This window comes from Pelophylax lessonae, assembly GCF_965119305.1.
Source record: "Pelophylax lessonae genome assembly, chromosome: 2".
Lineage (NCBI taxonomy): Eukaryota > Metazoa > Chordata > Amphibia > Anura > Ranidae > Pelophylax > Pelophylax lessonae.
In genome coordinates, this window is record NC_138769.1 from 382,331,392 (window position 1) to 382,350,817 (window position 19,426).

The following is a 19,426-nucleotide window of genomic DNA, read 5'->3' on the forward strand; positions in this document are numbered from 1 at the left end:
AATTTTGAATTTTCTTTTACTTTGCGTTCTGTAATAATGGTAAATAGGACAAATAGGTAGGATGAATCTCCCTAGCAGCGGAACTGACAGCAATAAAAACCTTATAACTGTTGTAGTCTCTCTCCACTCAAAAACCTAAAACATGGTTTGCATTTAGTTATACTTTAAGAATTTAAGCCATTCTTTCTTTCACAAATATACAGACATTTCGGACCTTTATTAAAGCGTACATATAGGTAAAACATTTTTTTTTTCGTGTTGGATAGAGCAAGAGAGGGTTATCACCTTTTTTTGACATCTGTGTCCCATAGTGGAGATTTTCCTATTTCATAGTCAAAACAGAAAATAGAGAAAATCCCTTCAAAGTGTGGGAGTCCTGGGTTGTCACCAGAACTAGTGTCCCCCATTGGATGCTTTCCCCTCTTTTTTTTATTTTTAAAAAAAAAAAAACTAGACTAAAGGTATAAAATAAAAGAAGAAAGCCAAGGGCGGCAAAATAAAAGCAAGGGTAGGGAAACAGTGGGAGAGGGGATAAAAAAGATGTGGGGAAGGGACTGGAGAGGGTGGTGGTTGGGTGGTAGGATAAAGAGCAAATGGGAGCAGTTCTAACAACCGGTACCTAAACTATGCCATTAGATAACTTTCCAAATAACCATAGACCTGTTACTGAGAAGATGCCTTTGGAATTACTCCAGACATGTATGAAGCATAATCCCATAAATACTGGAAATCATGCCAATAAAACCATGTTTTATTCAATTGCTCCTCTTTATGTTTCATAGCCGCCGATGGGCATTCCAAGTCTTTGATTTTGTTTACCACTGAAAGCCACTGGCCAATAGTAGGGGGGTCAGTACTTTCCCCTCAAGACAGCACCTCTGTGTGAAGCGATGCCAGCCATTTATTACATTCCCAGACTCCCTAGGGGAAAAGCATGGGAGAAGGAGGGAGTTGCTTCTTAGTACAGTAAAAGTGATTGGGCTGCTATAAAGCTGTCTGGATCACTTTTACTAAATAGACAATTGCTGGCTGTAAAAAAATGACACCAAGATCATGGTAAAAAAGTTGTTGACAGGCTGTATATGGCTGTCAGCAAATGGTTAAAGCCCAGTCTATGAAGATGATTGTTTATTAATAACGCCACCCATTTATTGCAATCAAATTTCTGAAAGGTACAAGTGATTTGTAGAAATGATTATTATATCTAAAGGCTGCATCACTATATTCAGTGTATGGTCAACATAATTATCATGAAAACATACCTACTAAAACCATGCTTAATTTAGCAGACCTCTTTGCTTGATCAGTTTCTCCAGCTCCTAGGAAAATGCCAACCCTGATGCTTGCAGCCATGCCAACAGAAAAGGGAATCTGAAAAGTGCTATAAATTAATAGATATATATAGAAACAGGCAAAATGAACACAGACTTAACAGTCCACATTTACATAAATGTAGGCATTTACCTTCTGGACTAGGGATATTAACTGACATAGAATGGATTGTCCTCCAAGTTCCACTAAGTTAATAAGACCTAGATGTATACAGAAAATAAGGACAATGTATATTATCTTCATCAGTGTAGGAGATTGTGTTAGTCTTATTACAATGGGGTTGATTTACTAATGGCAAATCCACTGTGCACTACAAGTGCATTGGTAGAGCACTTGGAAGTGCAGTCACTGTTGATCCTGAAGGGAATTTCTGAAATGAGGGGAAGCTCTGCTGACTTCTATCATCCAATCATGTGCAATAAAAAATGCTGTTTTTTATTTTCCTTGCATGTCCCCCTCAGATCTACAGCGACTGCACTTCCACGTGCTCTTCTAGTGCACAGTGGATTTGCCTTTAGTAAATAATCCCCAATGTGTGCAATTGAACAAAACTGTTTGGTTACCTGCTAATATCATTGCAATTTCATAAGCCCAGAATTCAAAGCTCATTATCAGAATGCCGGGAATGCCCAATGCTAGGAAAGGCCACCAGTCTTTCAAACATTCTGTTGTCCAACCTGTAAATAAAAATAAAACACAGAAATGTAAACCCTGCTTGTACAGAAATGAAAATGAGATTTAAAATCTTGCATACAAAAGAAACTAAGTGTATGATTACATATATAGGTTATTTATCAGTTGAAGCATTGAAAATTTATATTTGGTGTAATCACATAGCTACCAAACCACCCCCTTGTTACATCATTTCATTGTTACAGGATTTAGCTTTTAGCAGAACATGGATAGCATATCCTGCATTCTGAATTGTTCAATCTAAGATATGTTATAGGTGTTTTTTTAATATGGAAAAGCTAATGTGCCATGTATAGATTTGCTCAATTTGGTTGTGTTAGATAAATTATAATTGTATTATATAGATTAGATATGTCTGGTAAGAGGCGTGCACTATATGTGGTGAAGGCATTCAAATGAGCACCATTTGTCATGTTTGGTCTATGACACAGGCACATACTGGATATTCATTATAGCATCCGACGTTTGCTTAAATATATACACATGAATTGTCACTTACGAACTTTTTTTCTGGTTATAAAGGACAATTTTTATGTTTTACTCATTCACTTGATTCTGGATTATATACCTAACACTGATTTGAGGATTTTGGGCATTTCACATATGATTTGAATTATTTGAGGATTGTACCAGTTTTACTTAATTTCTTTCTTGATGAGCCTTGTGTTCAGACTCACTAGGTGCGGCTCTCATAACGTTTGAAGTCATTTTCTTGTCTTAATTGATTATATTATTCAATAGAGAGGTAGTGGGATAGGCACAGGATTTTTTTATTATATACATGAATGAATACAGGACCAATTGGTGCCAGTCGCTCTCTGTGCTCATTCAGGAAAGGTAGGGGCTTGCAAATATGGGGCTGGCCATGGCCAACACTCTCCACCTTGAACCCGATTTTCCCGTGCCCCACTGCAGCTTCTGCCAGTGTGAGGGAGAGGAAAAGGCCGGTAGCGCTGCCAAGGGGGCATAAAGCGGGGGGGGGGGGGGTGGTCAGAAAGTGAAGAAGGTTATTGCCAGGAAGGGGTGGGTGGCACAACTAAAACTGATCCCCTATGGATCTCCCTGCAACAGCTGCAGCTGGCAGGAGGGAGAAGAGAAGCCAGCAGCACTTCAGGGGGGCACACAGGGGGAGCGGAGGAGCATGAGGGTGGCAGTAATACAGAGTGCAGATATACTCTATTCCCATGGTCAGATTGTAAGTATAAGGCAGGAATGAAGTTACATTCCTTATATACAGTATAATATAGTAAATAACTGATCCCCCTGCAGTGCAGCCAGCAGGAGGAAGAGAAGGAGAAGCCAGCTGCACTGCAGGGGGATTAGTGAAGTCCACTGCTGGATCTCTGCCTGGATCTCTGGGACACTACCATTTCAATTATATCTCTGCACAGTCCTGCCCATTCCGGGATGGTTGGGAGGTATGCAGTAACATGCTGTACTCTTATTTATTTTTTTTTTAAAGAATGCTTACTTTTTCAGATGCTCATTTCATTGCATTCCCCTTTCTCTCCTGCAGATGGCAGAAGATGGCAGGATAATACCAAGCATTGGATGCATGGCCCCAGAAACTCATGCAGTCCGCTCTCTCTTGCAGCTCTGCATTCTGCAAGAGTGAAAGACAGTGGACTGCGTATGTGTGGGTAGGGAACGAAGCAAAGTGCTTGTTTGTGAGTTTTTGGGGCTGCAGAGTGCATCATGTTAATTTATTGAGGATGCTGTAATGCATAAGCAGGTTTTGGGCAAGAATTAGGAGAACTAACCCTTTAATTTCATTGATGTAATATAACTGTACACATAAATGAGACATGTCTTACCTGGCCAGGATTTAACATGCAGCTTTTTCACTTGAATATAGATAAACAACAAGATGCATTCAAAAACTGCTCCTATAGTAATTGCCAAAGCAGCACCCCTAAAAGATTGCAATCATAAACAGAAAGTAAGCTTTCTCTACAAAAAAAAAAAAAAAAATTATAATGGAATCCATTGTTAAGTAAATGCCAAACCTTTTGGTTTTACTCATCTGTGCATGGTATATCAAACAAATTATATTTGATTGTATACAGTAATCTGCTTTACAAAAGTGTGACAGGGAGTCTTGTTGCTTTTCTAATGTACTTGCTCCACCCAGAAAGCCCAAGAGCTGTGTACCTCCGCCAATAGATGGCTGTTAGTATCTGTACTTATAGGTAGGTATGTGCACATGGGCGTCCGCAGAACTTTTTCCGGAGGGGGGGGGGGGCATAATTTTAAGGTCAGCCATGCTTCGCCCCTTTTCAACAATGTCATGAAGGGGAGGGGCTAAGTCATTATTACATAAAGTGCATGCATTCAAAGGTTTGAGAAACCTGATGCAAAAGCAAAGCTGACCCTCTCTGTTCCGGGTTCATGCAGGCGGCGTGACGTCAGTACGTGCTGTGACGTCACGTGCCGTGCCACTGTGCACGGAGGCCACAAATCTCAATTTCCTTGCCCCGGGCTCCTCCTTTCCTGGAATGATAGCACCAGGGCCTGGGGCTGAGGACAGTGGTCTGCGCGGCTGCTGATGTCAGTTACTGTGCAAGCCGTGACTCGCGAGTAACTATCTTTAAAGGGAAAAAATAAGCCGCTCTTTACCAGTTTTCAGAGCGCTCATCGCCGCTGCCTCTCTCCTCCTCTCGGACTCTCGTTCTCCCCTCCCAACTGATTTCAGTGGGGAATCCTCAGCCCCGTCGCTGCAGGCAGCTGTCAGACAGGAAGAGGAGAGAGCTGGCGGGTCACGTGAGTGACGATTAGCGCTCTGAAAACTGGTAAAGAACGGCTTATTTTTCTAAAACACAGACACAAGGGCACGGGCACACAGGTATATTAAACAGACCAGACAGGATAGTATAAAGTGGCTTAACAACCACTTTAAAGGGAAAGTTGAGATTCCAGGGGGGGGGGGGGACGCTTGCCCCCCCATGCGGACGCCCATGTATATGCAAGTGTTTGTGTAAACATGAATCCAGTATACAGGCATACGCAAAAAATAGAAAATGTTCTATTCTATGCATACTCCTGTACACTATACTTGTGTGCACTGGCATATATCATAGTAAAGCCAAGTCCAGCTATTGATGTCCATGGGAGGGTGTGCACAGCCGTGGGCTTTCTAAGAGAGAAATGCATTGGCATTTACGTTGCACAGGCTCACTTGCCTATGTGCAAAAGCCTTAAAGGAACAGTAGCTTACTGGTAATCTTGTAATCGTGTCACCTTGTAAGCATGTTTAGACAGTACTAAGCTGGCAACAGAGACCTGATTGGCTAAGGTCCCTTTCACACTTGTACGACTCCAAAGTTGCGCCGACTTTGGAGTGCAACTTTGGTGCAACTTTGACATGACTTTTGCCTTTGACCAGTTTTAATGGACAACTGTTGCACACAAGTTGCATTGTATAACATTCAGGTATGACTTTCATGCAACTTCTGAAGGTTAACATTGAAGTCTATGGCCCTCAAGTTGCGTGAAAATTGGACCAATGTAGTGCATGAACTAATTTGAAGTTGCTGGAATTTTAAGTTTCACATATATGAATGGGTATCACTGGAAAACATGGGGACTGACATGTCGTGCAACTCTGATGTCCAAAGCTGCATGACAAGTTGCACAAGTGTGAAAGGGGCCTAAGACTACTAACCCTTCCTTTTGCACTCTGAGTGCTGTTGTGCAGAGGAGACCACATAGCTAAATCTTAAAGCTGAACTCTAGACAGATTTAAAATACACAAATAAATGCAACTCTATTCCCATGGTCAGATTATAAGTATAAGGCAGAAATGAAGTTACATTCCTTATATACAGTATAATATAGTCAAGCTTCAAAGTAGGAAGAATCCAACGTAAAACAAAGTCCGCACAAGCATCCATCAACAATCACATCCTCCTGTGCTGCCATAGTCTGGCCATGTTTTACTAGAATAGAGGATTACCTGGCATAGTTACTACTTAGTGATAGATATTCTTGCACTGGTGGTCAATGGTTTCATATATTCTTTACTTTGATCATTTGTTCCTGGGAGCCCCTCAACTCACATCATTTACTGTATATACAGTAATGCCATTATTTTCTAGTATACGTCATCCATCTTAGCCCTCCTACTGATTGCTAGGTCATAGTTACCTTTATAGCTTCTGGAGTCCCTGCTGTGTTTATCACACCCACAGAGGGGTGCATTTTTAGGACTGAATTCTCCCTCAACATTCCTCCTGAACAAGTGGATTGTCCACAAAATGCGTCAAAGTGTTTATCGGCCCAATAGAGGTCAACATATTGTAATTATACTGTTTGGATTTGTATATTTTTTACAGCGTAGGTGTGGCCAGGCCTAATTTTGAGGTGGTATTATTATATATAGGATTTATATAGCGCCGACAGTTTACGCAGCTCTTTACAACTTGAGGGTAGACAGTACAAGTACAGTACACTTTAATACAGGTGGTATACTTGTATTCCTTGTTATATGATTATATGGGTATAATGCACTAATTTATGTGTTTTTTATTTCTATAACATTTTTTCCATGTACTAAATCAAAATTTTTAATTTTAATATTCAAATAGCTGTTTTTATTTATGTACCTAAAAAGACCGATCGATTGGTTTGTTTTTTTCTGTGGTTAATAACTTTACAACCAGTATGACGTATTGGAAAGAAGGAAGGATTGGGAGACATGGATTTTTTGGCACAACAAGGTTACTAAAATTAATTTTTATTCATGAATTCATATAAAACCAGGGGAAAACATTCAATGTAAAAATATGACCTTATGGAAGGCCCAAAAATGATATACAAATTATGTAGCAGTTTGTTTAAATGTTGATTCCATACAGAATATACAGAGAGTATTGTAAACTTATATATAGGCAAATACTTGACATCAGAAGGATCTTGCCGAAGGATGACAGAGGTCAAGGACTGCCGTCCAACCAGACCTGCTGATGCTGTATTCAGATGTTCATAAATACATATTCAACATTGCTCAACATGTTTCGCATTTTTGAAAGCTTCATCTGGAGCATTTTAAAGAGATACTCTGTATAGTATTATAGAACAGGACATGCGCATCAACGTCATTCGTGACTAACGAGGAGGGTACCGTGGATTTCAGGAGGATGGCTCATGTATTTAATAGAGGGTAGAAAACCTTGGAATTATAACAACCAAGGATTGACAAAAGCCTAGCTGGCGTCAATAGACCAAGCAGCAGTAATTTACTGTGGCTTAAGTCCAAACTGGAAACACATCAAATGGGTACATCCATAAACTCCTGAACAGGTAACCACAAAGCCCCTCCCGGATGGGGAACCGCCACCATCCGGGGAGGGACTTTGTGGTTACCTGTTCAGGAGTTTATGGATGTACCCATTTGATGTGTTTCCAGTTTGGACTTAAGCCACAGTAAATTACTGCTGCTTGGTCTATTGACCCCAGCTAGGCTTTCGTCAATCCTTGGTTGTTATAATTCCAAGGTTTTCTACCCTCTATTAAATACATGAGCCATCCACCTGAAATCCATGATACCCTCCTCGTTAGTCACGAATGACGTTGATGCGCATGTCATGTTCTATAATACTATACAGAGTATCTATTTAAAATGCTCCAGATGAAGCTTTCAAAAAGGCGAAACATGTTGAGCAATGTTGAATATGTATTTATGAACATCTGAATACAGCATCAGCAGGTCTGGTTGGATGGCAGTCCTTGACCTCTGTCATCCTTGGACAAGATCCTTCTGATGTCAAGTATTTGCCTATATATAAGTTTACAATACTCTCTGTATATTCTATATGGAATCAACATTTAAACAAACTGCTACATAATTTGTATATAATTTTTGGGCCTTCCATAAGGTCATATTTTTACATTGAATGTTTTCTCCTGGTTTTATATGAATTCATGAATAAAAATTAATTTTAGTAACCTTGTTGTGCCAAAAAATCCTGGTCTCCCAATCCTTCCTTCTTTCAAATATTTTAAGGATTTGGCACCATCAGTATATATTCCATATGCTCAGATTGCTGCTATCTGAGTGCATATTCCCTTCATCATTTCCAGTATGACGTATTGCAATTATTTATCACATAACTATACAAAACAGTGTTTTTTTCTGGCCGTGTAAGCCTCACATTTTTATACTCTTTAATGAACTGCAAAAAACAGTAGTAAAAGCACTTACATGACTCCAATCTTTAGAACAAAAAGCATCAGGTAATTTGCAATGGCATTGACAATGCATCCCAATAAACTTATTAGGATTTGAGGCCACATTATCTCCTATAAAAAAAAGAGTAAACAAAACAATCATATACATTATAAATAATCCTAGTACAAGCAATACTGCAATACCATACAGGGAAACTTGTTTGGGTTTAGAACAATGCCAACTTTTGTAGTACATAGCAATCCTTTTATCATAAAAATACTCTGTGCATCAAGTGTTATAATAAGACTGCAGTGATTTCACCTTATTATAGGATGGGTCCAATTGCTACCCAAATGCCTCATCCTCTTGTCTATAATAACACTACATCTGATCAGCCCATCCCTGGGCCTCATGCTGCCCCTCTCTTTCAGGTCTGTGTAAAATGGGCTCTCCATGGAAGTCCAAGTTACAGACTGAAACATGCACAGTACATTGACTGAAGAAAGAGAAACAGCATTGCAAGACAGCATTGGGACCCAAAGATCAATTGACTTTAGACTTTTGACAGATAGAGGGCTTGCATGACAGTTGCATGAAGGTATATCGTAGCTGTCAATGTTGTTTTTCGCAATTTACAACTTGCTATTCCACATTCTTGTCTTTGACTGAAACATCAGATGGAGCCTTTCAGAGACAAGGGGAGGACACTTGTGTGTCTCAGTTTCAGCTATTGATCTCTGTAAACAGCAGGTAAAGAGATACAGTAATACATGTTCTCACAACCTAAAGCAATAGTTCATGTTTACATGACCCAAAAAAATAAATAAAAAAAAAGTTAAAATGAATTTGCAGTCCTGAGTCTGACCTTAGAAAAGTAAGGAAATATGATACACAATGTTTCACACATTTCTTTTGAATAGCAAAGGAATTATTTTTTGTATTTGGTTAAGATGCAAACCGTGCTTGGTGGCATCAGGAAAATATAAAGCTACTGTATACAACATTTGAAGCAAGAGGTACCTGGTTTTGCAAGTAACGAAGCTCAAGTTGGAAAAAGAAGAATGCCTGCATTAAAAAAACAATAGCGAAGTGCTGTTATTTAAAATTATCAATTGTCTAAACATACAGTATTCTTACAACTTTATTAAGACTAGGGCCCAGTTCTTTCAAAATCTTTCATGGCCCAACAGTAAAAAAAAAAAAGTTACACACCCTTTGTGTCTGAGATTGGATCGGTATCCAGCCTGTTATGTTACACTCCACGATTGGTTGATTTGAATACCTTTTTGAAGATTTTTTCACAGCAATAGGATTTATGGTCTAGGATTGTGTATTTTGGGACTTTTTCTTTGTTTGATCACATAGTCACACTTCAGCATTATGATTCACAGCATTTATTGAACTTGTTCATCGATTTGGGACTTTATTCATTTTGTGGATATTTTTTCGCGATTGATTGCATTATTGATTTTTCTAGATTTTTTTATTCATTTTGGGAAATTTTTTTGGAGACACACTTGGTCACAGCGATTCACAGACATCTATGTTTTTATTTTGTATGTTTATATAATTTGATCACTTTGAAATAGCGCCGATCATATTCACCATACACAGTACAATTCACGGTGGGGACACCGATTTCGATTGGCAACTTTTTCGTTACTATATATATATTTTTTTTTTTCATTATTTTATTAGTTTTGTCCGCTTGATATTGAACTCCTCAGGTAGCGCATTGGTCCTCGTTTTTTTATAAAAAAAAAGTTATACTCACACAATAAAAATACGTGGATGCAAAGTATGTATTGAAATGCTGGAAGGCTCTAGATGTGACTATGGGGGGATGGAGGTTCTGGAGGGGGTTTAGGGGACTCTGCAACAGACCTGACAGCACTGTAGGGAGTGATGATTCTGGGGGGTAGCTTGGGGCAACTGTGGGGGATAGGATCCCTGGAGGAGACATGGGTTCTCCACAAACAAAAAAAGAAAAAAGTGGAAAGTCACAAGCACAAATAGCAGTACCACGGACACAGAATTAGGAAATTGTGTAAATAGAGGTGTCCTGGTAAACCCCTTCACTCACAACGGTGTCAATTGTACAGCGCAAATGAGTGATACTCTTAATGGTAAAAGGCATATAGAAAAAACAGGGACAACCAGAACCAAAGAGGGGGAAGGCCCTAAAGCACCATATAAGAGTAAACGGGGTATAAATGAAATAGTTCCCTAACAAAAAATACTGACACAGAAATGTATCAAAATGACAATAATTTATTAGAAATACAATGTAATCCAATGTGAAAGAAAAAAAGGAACCGAACCTTCCCCTTGATCACAGTGAAAAACAGACTATATATAGGTTGTCCCTGTTTTTTCCATTAGACATGGGTTCTCTCATGGAGGCTGTGGGCTTTGCAGGTGCAATGTGGCCAGAAGGCTCTAAGGAGGCTTGTTGGGACACTGTTGGGGACACTATAGGGGGCTGGAGGCTCTGCGGTAAGCTAGGGGGTGCTATGCAGCATTGGGGGGCACTGTGAAAACTCAAAACAAAACACATTTTTAGTGAAGAAATTTAGAGAGAAATTGTTAGAATTTCTGGCAATTTTTTTTATTGTCACCTTTGCCTTGTCATCCCAGTAACTATGAAAGCCCCAATTCACTGTTCAAGCATCACAGGGACAGAAGGTAAGAAACAATGGCGTCACCGACTGAAAAAAAAAAAGCTTACAGAAATTTTAACTATTTCTCATACTAACTAAAAAAAAAAAACACATGGAGATAGGCTTTAAAGCAAACCTAAAGTTGAATATTAAGGCTGCTGATCCTTCAACCAAACTGCTTTCAAAGAAAACAAACAAGTCCATGAATATGACCTACTTCAGACAATAGGTTTATTCAACAAGTGCATGCATCATCAGCTACCTGGACACGTTTGGTACGTTAATTGCATCAAGGTAACTAGCTTCTCATGCTTGCATGTGTTGAGCCATTCACTTGTTGAATCATATTCACAGACTTTGGTAAACGTATGAATGGTTGTATTGTAGGGGGCCAGGAAAGGTCCAGGGACCCTCAGTAGGCACGGCAGACTAAGAATTGAGGCCGATTTCCCTAGTGACAGCAGAGACTTTTAAAAACTCTGTTTAGGCAATGGCAGCCGATTAAAGTGTTCACTTCACAAGAATATAATGTCTGACAAAGTTAAAAATAGGTGGGATTGTTGTTGCTCAGACTGCAGGGGAGTCTTTCTGTGGCACAGAGGTAAGTATCTAGGGTAAGAGGGGGTTGGGGACCCTTGTTTTAATGGCAGCTCTAAAAGGATCAGTAGACCAAAAGTCAACTATATACAGTTTGGCTATAAAGAATATACAAGTAACTACTGTAACAATGTACAAAGTCCTGATTTTTTTAAGCATCAAAGGGTCTGATCAAAAATACAGCAGAGTATATTTATAAAGCAGCAAATGTGACATTCATCAAACATTTATTGCAGGTGTATCTTACTGGTACCTGTGGTTTCCTTTCACACTCCAAAGACAAGCTGGTAGGTAACTGCTCCTGTCTAACTTAGTCCTTGCATATGTGTTTGTATGTACATTGTATGCATGTCAGATAGGGACCGTGTTTGTCCTTGAGGGCAAGGACTGATATGAATGTTCAGTATATAAAGTGCTACATTAATTGCCAATGTCACATTCACTGCTTTAATAATATGTCCCAGGTCTTTCTGAAATATAAACATTTGGGCCAAGTCTTGGAAAGATTTTGGGAGGTGTAATTGTAAACAGTCTTTATATCCGTATTTAAATATCAACGATATCCGTTAATACTTACAGGAAGGGCTGGAATTAGGACCAAAACACATAATTCTGTTTCCCTATTAGGATAAAGATGTAATAAATAGTTTATATTCAAATATTCAAACTTTTTAGTTTAAAGTGCAAAAACGAACCACAGCAGAATTAAGAATATAGAAATCCCACCCTCAACTTTCAAATGTGTTAAAAATAAAACCTACTGAGTATTCTGTCTGGTTGGTGTCACATTAGATAACCCAACTTTAAGGCTAAGTTCAGCTTTTCCAGAAATAGCCTATGCAGTGAAGGAGCCCCAGTATATAATACAAATCTGCAGCTTTCTAAAACGATCATTCATATATTCATTGTTTTACCCGTAGGCCTTTTGGGTCCCCTAGAAGGCTGGCTAAAAAAATTCCTAGTTAGCAAACGCCACATCCTGTCTCATTGCTAGGACACGAAAACTGTTTCTCAGTTCTGCCATTCTAGAAGGGAGCATCCAACGATTTTCACATCCTAGCAACAAGTCAGGATTTGAGAGTTGGTAACTAGGAGTTTTGTTAGCCAAGCTTCCGAGGAGACCAAAATGACCTACAGATAAACCAATAAAATTAAAGATCTTTTTTTTTAAAGCGGCACAGATTTTTAACATCTACTAAGGGCCCCTTGACTGCATAGGCTATTTTCTGGAAATGGTGAACTTAGCCTTAAAAATGCTCCATTAGTTTACTCTATTTACTTAAGTACTGGAACATATTCATGCTAGAATAGCTCAATTCATTGTTTTGATTTATAGGAAATATTACAACAAGCCTAGTTTAATGGGGCTAGTTGACATTTTTAGACATCTACTCTTAATAAATCACTCAAAAGCATGCCAGATTGATATGCTCATCTCTATTACTCTACTCAGTTATTGACCTAAAACATATTAAAGCTGAATTCCAGACAGATATACAAATAGCCAAATAAATGCAGCTCTGTCATTAATACATCATTGTTTATTTTTTATTGCAAGCAGTTTACATAAATGATTTTGATCTGGTATCAACCACTTGCGAACGTCGGAGTGAGAACAATAATTACAGGGCCATCATTTACCGTTACTTCTAAACTTATAACTTGTAAAGGCTTCTAAAGGGATGCCTATGGACAATTTTGAGTAGCAAAGTCTGCAGCTGTTTTATGGGTGCATGCAATTTTTAAAAAAAGGCTTGACGTCTATTTTATATATATATTTTTTTTACCAGAAAATAGTTTTCTAACACACTTACCCACTGGGCACCTAAACCCCCTTCCTAACCAGACCAATTTTCAGCTTTCAGTGCTCTCACATTTTAAATGACATTTTGAATGACAATGTCATGCAACACTGTACCCATATGAAATTTTCGTCCTTTTTTTTTTTTTTTTACACACATAGAGCTTTCTTTTGGTGGTATTTAATCATCATTGGGTTTTGTATTTTTTGCTCAATAAATTAAAATAGACCGAAAATGCATTTTTCTTCGTTTTGGTTTTAAAATTTTGCAAATTTAGTAATTTTTCTTCATAAATTTTGGCCATAATTTATACTGCTACATATCTTCAGTAAAAATAACCCAAATAAGTGTACATTTTTTGGTCTTTGTGAAGGTGATAGAGTCTACAAGCTATGGTGGCAATCATTGAAAATTGATCACACCTGATGTACTGATGACCTAGCTCATTTCTTGAGACCTTAACAAGCCAGGAAAGTACAAATACCCCCCAAATGACCCATTTTTGGAAAGTAGACATTCCAAGGTATTTAGTAAGAGGCATGGTGAGTTTTTGAAGTTGTAATTTTTTCCCACAATTCTTTGCAAAATTAAGATTTTTTTTTTCAAACTTTTTTACAAAGTTATTTCTCACACACTTTATTTGCATACTTGGAACTACACACCAAAATACATTCTGCTACTCCTCCTGAGTATGGCGATACCACATGTGTGGGACTTTTCCACAGCCTGACCACATACAGAGGTCCAACATCCAAGTAGCACCTCCAGGTGTCCTATGAGCAAAATCTACACTTATCATTTCCTGACAACTTATCACAATTTTGAAGGCCCTGGAGCACCAGGACAAAGGAAACGCCCACAAAATGACCCCATTTTGGAAAACAAACACCCCAACACATAATCTAGGAGGCATAATGCGTCTTTTGAACATGTAATTTTTTTCCACAAGTTTTTGGAAAATGTGGAAAGAAAATGAAAACGCATTTTTTTCACACAAAGTTGTCCATTTATAAGATATTTCTAACACATAGCATGTACATAGCAAAAATGACACCCCAAAATACATTCTGCAACTCCACCTGAGTATGGCGATACCACATGTGTGAGACTTTTACACAGCCTGGCCAGATACAAGGGCCAACATGCAGGGAGCACCGTCATTTTCTGACTTCCCATTACAATTTTGTGAGGCACTGTAGCGCACTGATAAGCACTGTAGTGACACTGATATAGCACAGATGAGCACTGATGTGGCATGGATGTGGCATGGGTGAGCACTGACGTAGCATGAATGTGGCACAGATGAGCACTGACATGGCATGGATGAGCACTGACGTGGCATGGATGTGGCACAGATGAGCACTGATGTGGCATTGATGAGCACTGATGTGGCATGGCGTGGCATGTATGAGCACTGATGTGGCATAGATGAGCCACGGACGAGCACTGAGGTGGCATGGATGGGCACATATGTGGCATGTATGTGGCACAGATGTGCATGGATGAGGCATGGATGTGACACAGATGGGCATAATTAAGGTATGGAGGGGGCAGAGGATGGGTGCAGCTGTAGTTTCTCTCCTCACACGCTGTACACGCTGTGAGAAATTAACCGAATATGCGCCAATTTGTTGACAAGAGATCGCTCCATCATTGGACAGACCATCACGTGGTAAAGGGCCGATGTCATTGGCCCTTTACCACGATCCGTGATGCACTGGGTCCCCAGGACCCGGCGAGCACGGACACTTCCTTGTGCGTGCCCCAGGGGGCGTCATAGTACCCCCTCCCAGAATAAGCAGACCGAGCTGTAGCCATCATTCGGCTATGGCCCGGTCGGCAAGTGGTTAAGCCACAAAAGGCATACATAATGATATCATCTTACAGCAGAGATGTATTTGCACTTTGTGAAAAATTTAAAAAAATATGCAATAGAGATCATAAAATAAAAGGACATTTAAACATTAGGCGGAGTGTAAGAAGTCATAGATTGCAATACGTTTCTGCTTGGTGGCATTAACATTACATCAGGCAGGATCACAAAGAAAACTAACAATTAAAAATAAAGAAAACCAGAAGTAAACCAGAAAAAAAATTACCAGCCCTAGGCTAGTAACAGTCCTATCACCTGCTTTTCCATACATAAGGATTGGTTAACATTCCTCACCAAAGACACCGTTTAATGGAGATAACTCAGAGACAATCTATTCAACTAGTGTTGCAATCCACACAGAAAAAGGAAAACCTGAATATACTATAATACACCCTGTTCTTACAGCAGTAACAGTTGGTCCAGTACCAACTGAGGAGGAGCAAGTCCTGGTGTTTCAAGCCAGGCATGCCATATCGAAAAAAACTTGCGGTGCACCCACCTGTGTTGGTACGTCAGCTTTTCACATACCAGCAATAAATTGATCTGGTCAATGCATTGTTTGATTGTGGGATCGTGGTGGGATAACCATAGTCTAGCAATCTGATTACGGGCTTTATACAGTAGCCTAATCACTAATGTGGAGTGGAGTAGGAAATATTTCCTCATTATTGCTCCCAGAATACACACCAACGGGTCCATGGGTACTTTAAGCGTAAATGCAGTGGAAATAGTATCTGTGACCCCACTCCAGTACCTAAGGCCCCTTTCACACTTGTGAGACTTGTCTTGCGACTTGGGAGCGCTAAGTCGCATGACAAGTCGTACTCCATGATTTCTATTGAGTACATATCTGTGTCACTTCAAGTAGTCCCTGCACTACTTTAGTCTGACTTTGATGCGTTTTGAGGTCCATAGACCTCAAGATTACACAGGCATTGCTTCAAGTCCAGTCAAAATCGCGCAACTTTTAGGTGGCCTAAGACGCTTCAGGCATTTCCACAACAAGTGAATCAGGTCACCATCCTGTCTCTCACATTTAGGGCAAAGAGAAGACTCCCATCAGCCCAATAACTGCAGCAGCGTACGGTAAGTTCGGTGTAATATAAACAGTTGTGACAATTTATACGAGGGCCAGACAGAGCCTGAGCTCGGGCCTGAGCCTGAAAAGCATGCCTTAGCTGAAGATATTGATAAAATTGTTGCCTAGGTAAGGCAAATTCCTCCTGCAGTTCCATAAAGGACTTCAACACATTCTGATAATATACTTGAGAAATGTACTTTATTCCCATAGCCTCCAAGGTTTGGAAGCCTTCAAGTTTAAGGAGCTCCCTATAGGAGGGGTTTTGCCACAGAGGAGTTTTTTTAGGAAACCCTATAATGCCTAAACATTTTTTTAGCTGTAGACGATAATTTCTGTATCAGCGTGAAGGTAGGACCACCCTGTGGGATGGTAAAAAATTAGCTTTCTAGATGCGACAGAAGCACTGACTTTGGGAGTTACCCAGAACAAGCCTATGGGTTCTTCGGGATCAAGTAGCCCCCCAACCCCTAAGTGTTGGAGCGGAGAGGCTAAAAAAAACATTTTAGGAATAGGTACCGCTAGCCCCCCGATCTTTACTATATTGCAAAGTAGTTTGTTTTATTCTGGCTGCCTTTTTCCACCAAAAGAGGTCTTGGAATGCCATTTTTATCAGATTTACTCAATGTACCAATTACAGTTAGAGGAAGCTTACACCATGCAGAGCGTTTAAGTTGGAGTTGCCTAAGGAGGGGAAGCAGATTCAACTGCAAGTATTCTGTTGGGTTTACTTTAATCCTTACCCCAAGATATCTAAAGAATTTGACTATTTTAAGTTCATGGGTAACAAGTGGGTGGGAAAGATTGGCCCATCTAAAGGGAGTAAAACAGATTTACTCCAATTGATGGGGTAACCAGATAGGGCACCAAATCTAGTGATCAGTGCCATGACATTGCTAAGGGAGGCATCCATATCTCCCAAATATAATAGGGTGTTATCTGTGTACATGGACACCTTATCCTCTCGTAAACCCCCTCTAAACCCTACTATATGTGGAGAAGCTCTTATAGCAGCAGCTAGGGGCTCTAAGGCCAACACAAACAGCAAAGACGACAACGGGCACCCCTACTGTGTGCCCTTTATGAAGTGGGAAAGGATCCATAAGATATCTATTAATACAAACCCAGGCTATTGGGGCAAACAGAACAAATTTTACCCAATTAACAAACCCGTCTCCCAAAGATAAGTAAATTCGATGCTGTCGAAGGCCTTGGCTGCCTCTAGCGGTAAAATCGCACGCTTGCCAGGGCTATGGACAGGAATTTGGAGATTTAGAAACAGACGTCAAATTTTTAAGGCAGTGGATCTGGTCAGTATAGCCCAGATTGGTCCCCATGTATATGTCTATCGGTGAGAATCCCTCTGAAGGTGATAGGCTATCCATAGCCTTTACTATCTGAAGGTCCCTGTGTATATACAACGCTGTGATTGACCCAGCAGTGGGTCTATAGTGGAGGTGAGAGACCAATTCACCTGGTGGTGGGATTGCACTAATCACGAAAGCACTAATTAAGTTTTGCACAAAATTCTTTTGGACACGTGGATTCACCATTTATTTGATTGATTGTATGAACATTGGAACATGTATGGACACTGATTGTGAGTTTTATTACACTATGTGTGCACATGACTGGCATAACACTACTTTTTGGTTTATATAACTCATACCCTCTCCTTCCTCAAAGAATATTTGCAGTTGGAAAAAACGTTTGTTCTCAGCTTTCGTTAAGGAAACCTGCCGTGCCATGGCTTGTGCTTCTAACCAAGACCGTCTAGTTCTATCAGCTGGTTGCGCTACATAATTCGATTCTGCCCTAGCAGCTTCTCAAAAACTTTAGTTTCCCATTCTTTGGTTCCATTTTTATTAGTAGAAATAAGTTTGACAAAAACTGTCCTACTAGGAAAGTTTTGAGTATATTCCACAGCATACCTGCAGAAGCAGTGTTCTGATTAACAGTAAAGAAATTAGATACTGCTTCTATTACAGGATCAGGAAAAAAATTCAAGCCAAAAAGGATTGATCCTCCAACACACTTTTCCCAGCATATCCAGTTTTACCTATAAGGGAGGTCAGAAATGGTTTGTGGCTCATAATTGGCAGATGAAACCACTCAGAGCATCGCTTTGTTAGCCAGGCCAAGGTCAATTCTAGAAAGACCGCCATGTGTCATAGAATACCAGGAAAATTGCTTAACAATAGGGTTTGGAGTCCTCCAGACATCCCTCAACCCCATCTCTGCCAGAAGTCTAGAGAAAGGCATTGGGCCCCAAGGTGTGGATCCTGACAGGGCAGTGGGTGAAAATTTGTCCAGGAAAAGATCTAGGACATTATTAAAGTCACCCACTACTAGGGTGGGGACACTAGGGTGACACACCAATAATGAGGCCACCAACCTTAATACCTCTGCGGAGAAAGGTGGAGGGATGTACAGGTTTATCAAAACACAGTGCAGACCCTTCAGTACACAACGTAAAAATACATATCGACCCAATAAATCTATGGCTTGTTGTATGTACGAGAATTGAATGCCCTGAGGGATCAAGACACTTACTCCTCTAGCATAAGAGGAGTAAGTGGAATGAAACTGATGGTGGTACTGTCTTTGAGAGAATAGAGAATCTCCACCAGGTCTCCTGGAGACAAATCACAGAGGACCAAAGATATTTTGCAAAGCGTTGAACAGCCAGGCACTTCACCCGATTACCCAGACCTCTTCAATTCCAGGAAAAGATAATATAATATTTCGACATCAGGTTCATATGAAAAATGATTTACCCAGCTAAACCACATACAGTTTATCTCCCCATGACCCAGTTCACAGGCCAGGCAGCCACATATTGCAGGGTAGGTCCATTCTGGAATACTGGAGAAGACCAGGGCACATACATGGGCATCCCAAATCCATGGTGAGTAAAGCAACAGAAAAGTGAGGGATAATTCACAGGCATATAGAACCAGGAACAAAAAGAACTTTCGTACCAACCAGGCCCAAAACATTGAGAAAAGCACATTGCAACATCCACGTGAGATAACTTTGGGGGGTCAACATATTATCTAGCCTACTCTGTATATTTAGCCTCACAGTGATGGAGTGCAATACAGCTGTCAATTCAGTAGAAGATCGCCAGGCTCTGGTTTATATCCGCCTCAAAAAAAGAGTCTAGGGCACAAACATAAAGGTAGTGTGAAACTGTAGAAAGGTACCATCCTCATGTAGGTAAGC

The 19,426-nt window shown here is 40.0% G+C and overlaps 1 protein-coding gene across 2 annotated transcripts in view; it reads right to left on the bottom strand.

Moving 5' to 3' along the window:
- The window catches only part of LOC309546467 (multidrug and toxin extrusion protein 1-like), a 112,505-nt gene that overhangs the window by 51,928 nt on the left and 41,151 nt on the right, over window positions 1-19,426 (bottom strand). For both annotated transcript variants that reach the window (XM_082246178.1, XM_082246179.1), the window contains exons 5-11: window positions 12,026-12,068; window positions 9,212-9,256; window positions 8,225-8,322; window positions 3,840-3,937; window positions 1,896-2,009; window positions 1,465-1,532; window positions 1,263-1,371 (exon numbers count right to left, since the gene is read on the bottom strand). In XM_082246178.1, the coding sequence (XP_082102304.1) occupies window positions 1,263-1,371; window positions 1,465-1,532; window positions 1,896-2,009; window positions 3,840-3,937; window positions 8,225-8,322; window positions 9,212-9,256; window positions 12,026-12,068 (575 nt within the window). The remainder of the gene's footprint in view (window positions 1-1,262; window positions 1,372-1,464; window positions 1,533-1,895; window positions 2,010-3,839; window positions 3,938-8,224; window positions 8,323-9,211; window positions 9,257-12,025; window positions 12,069-19,426) is intronic.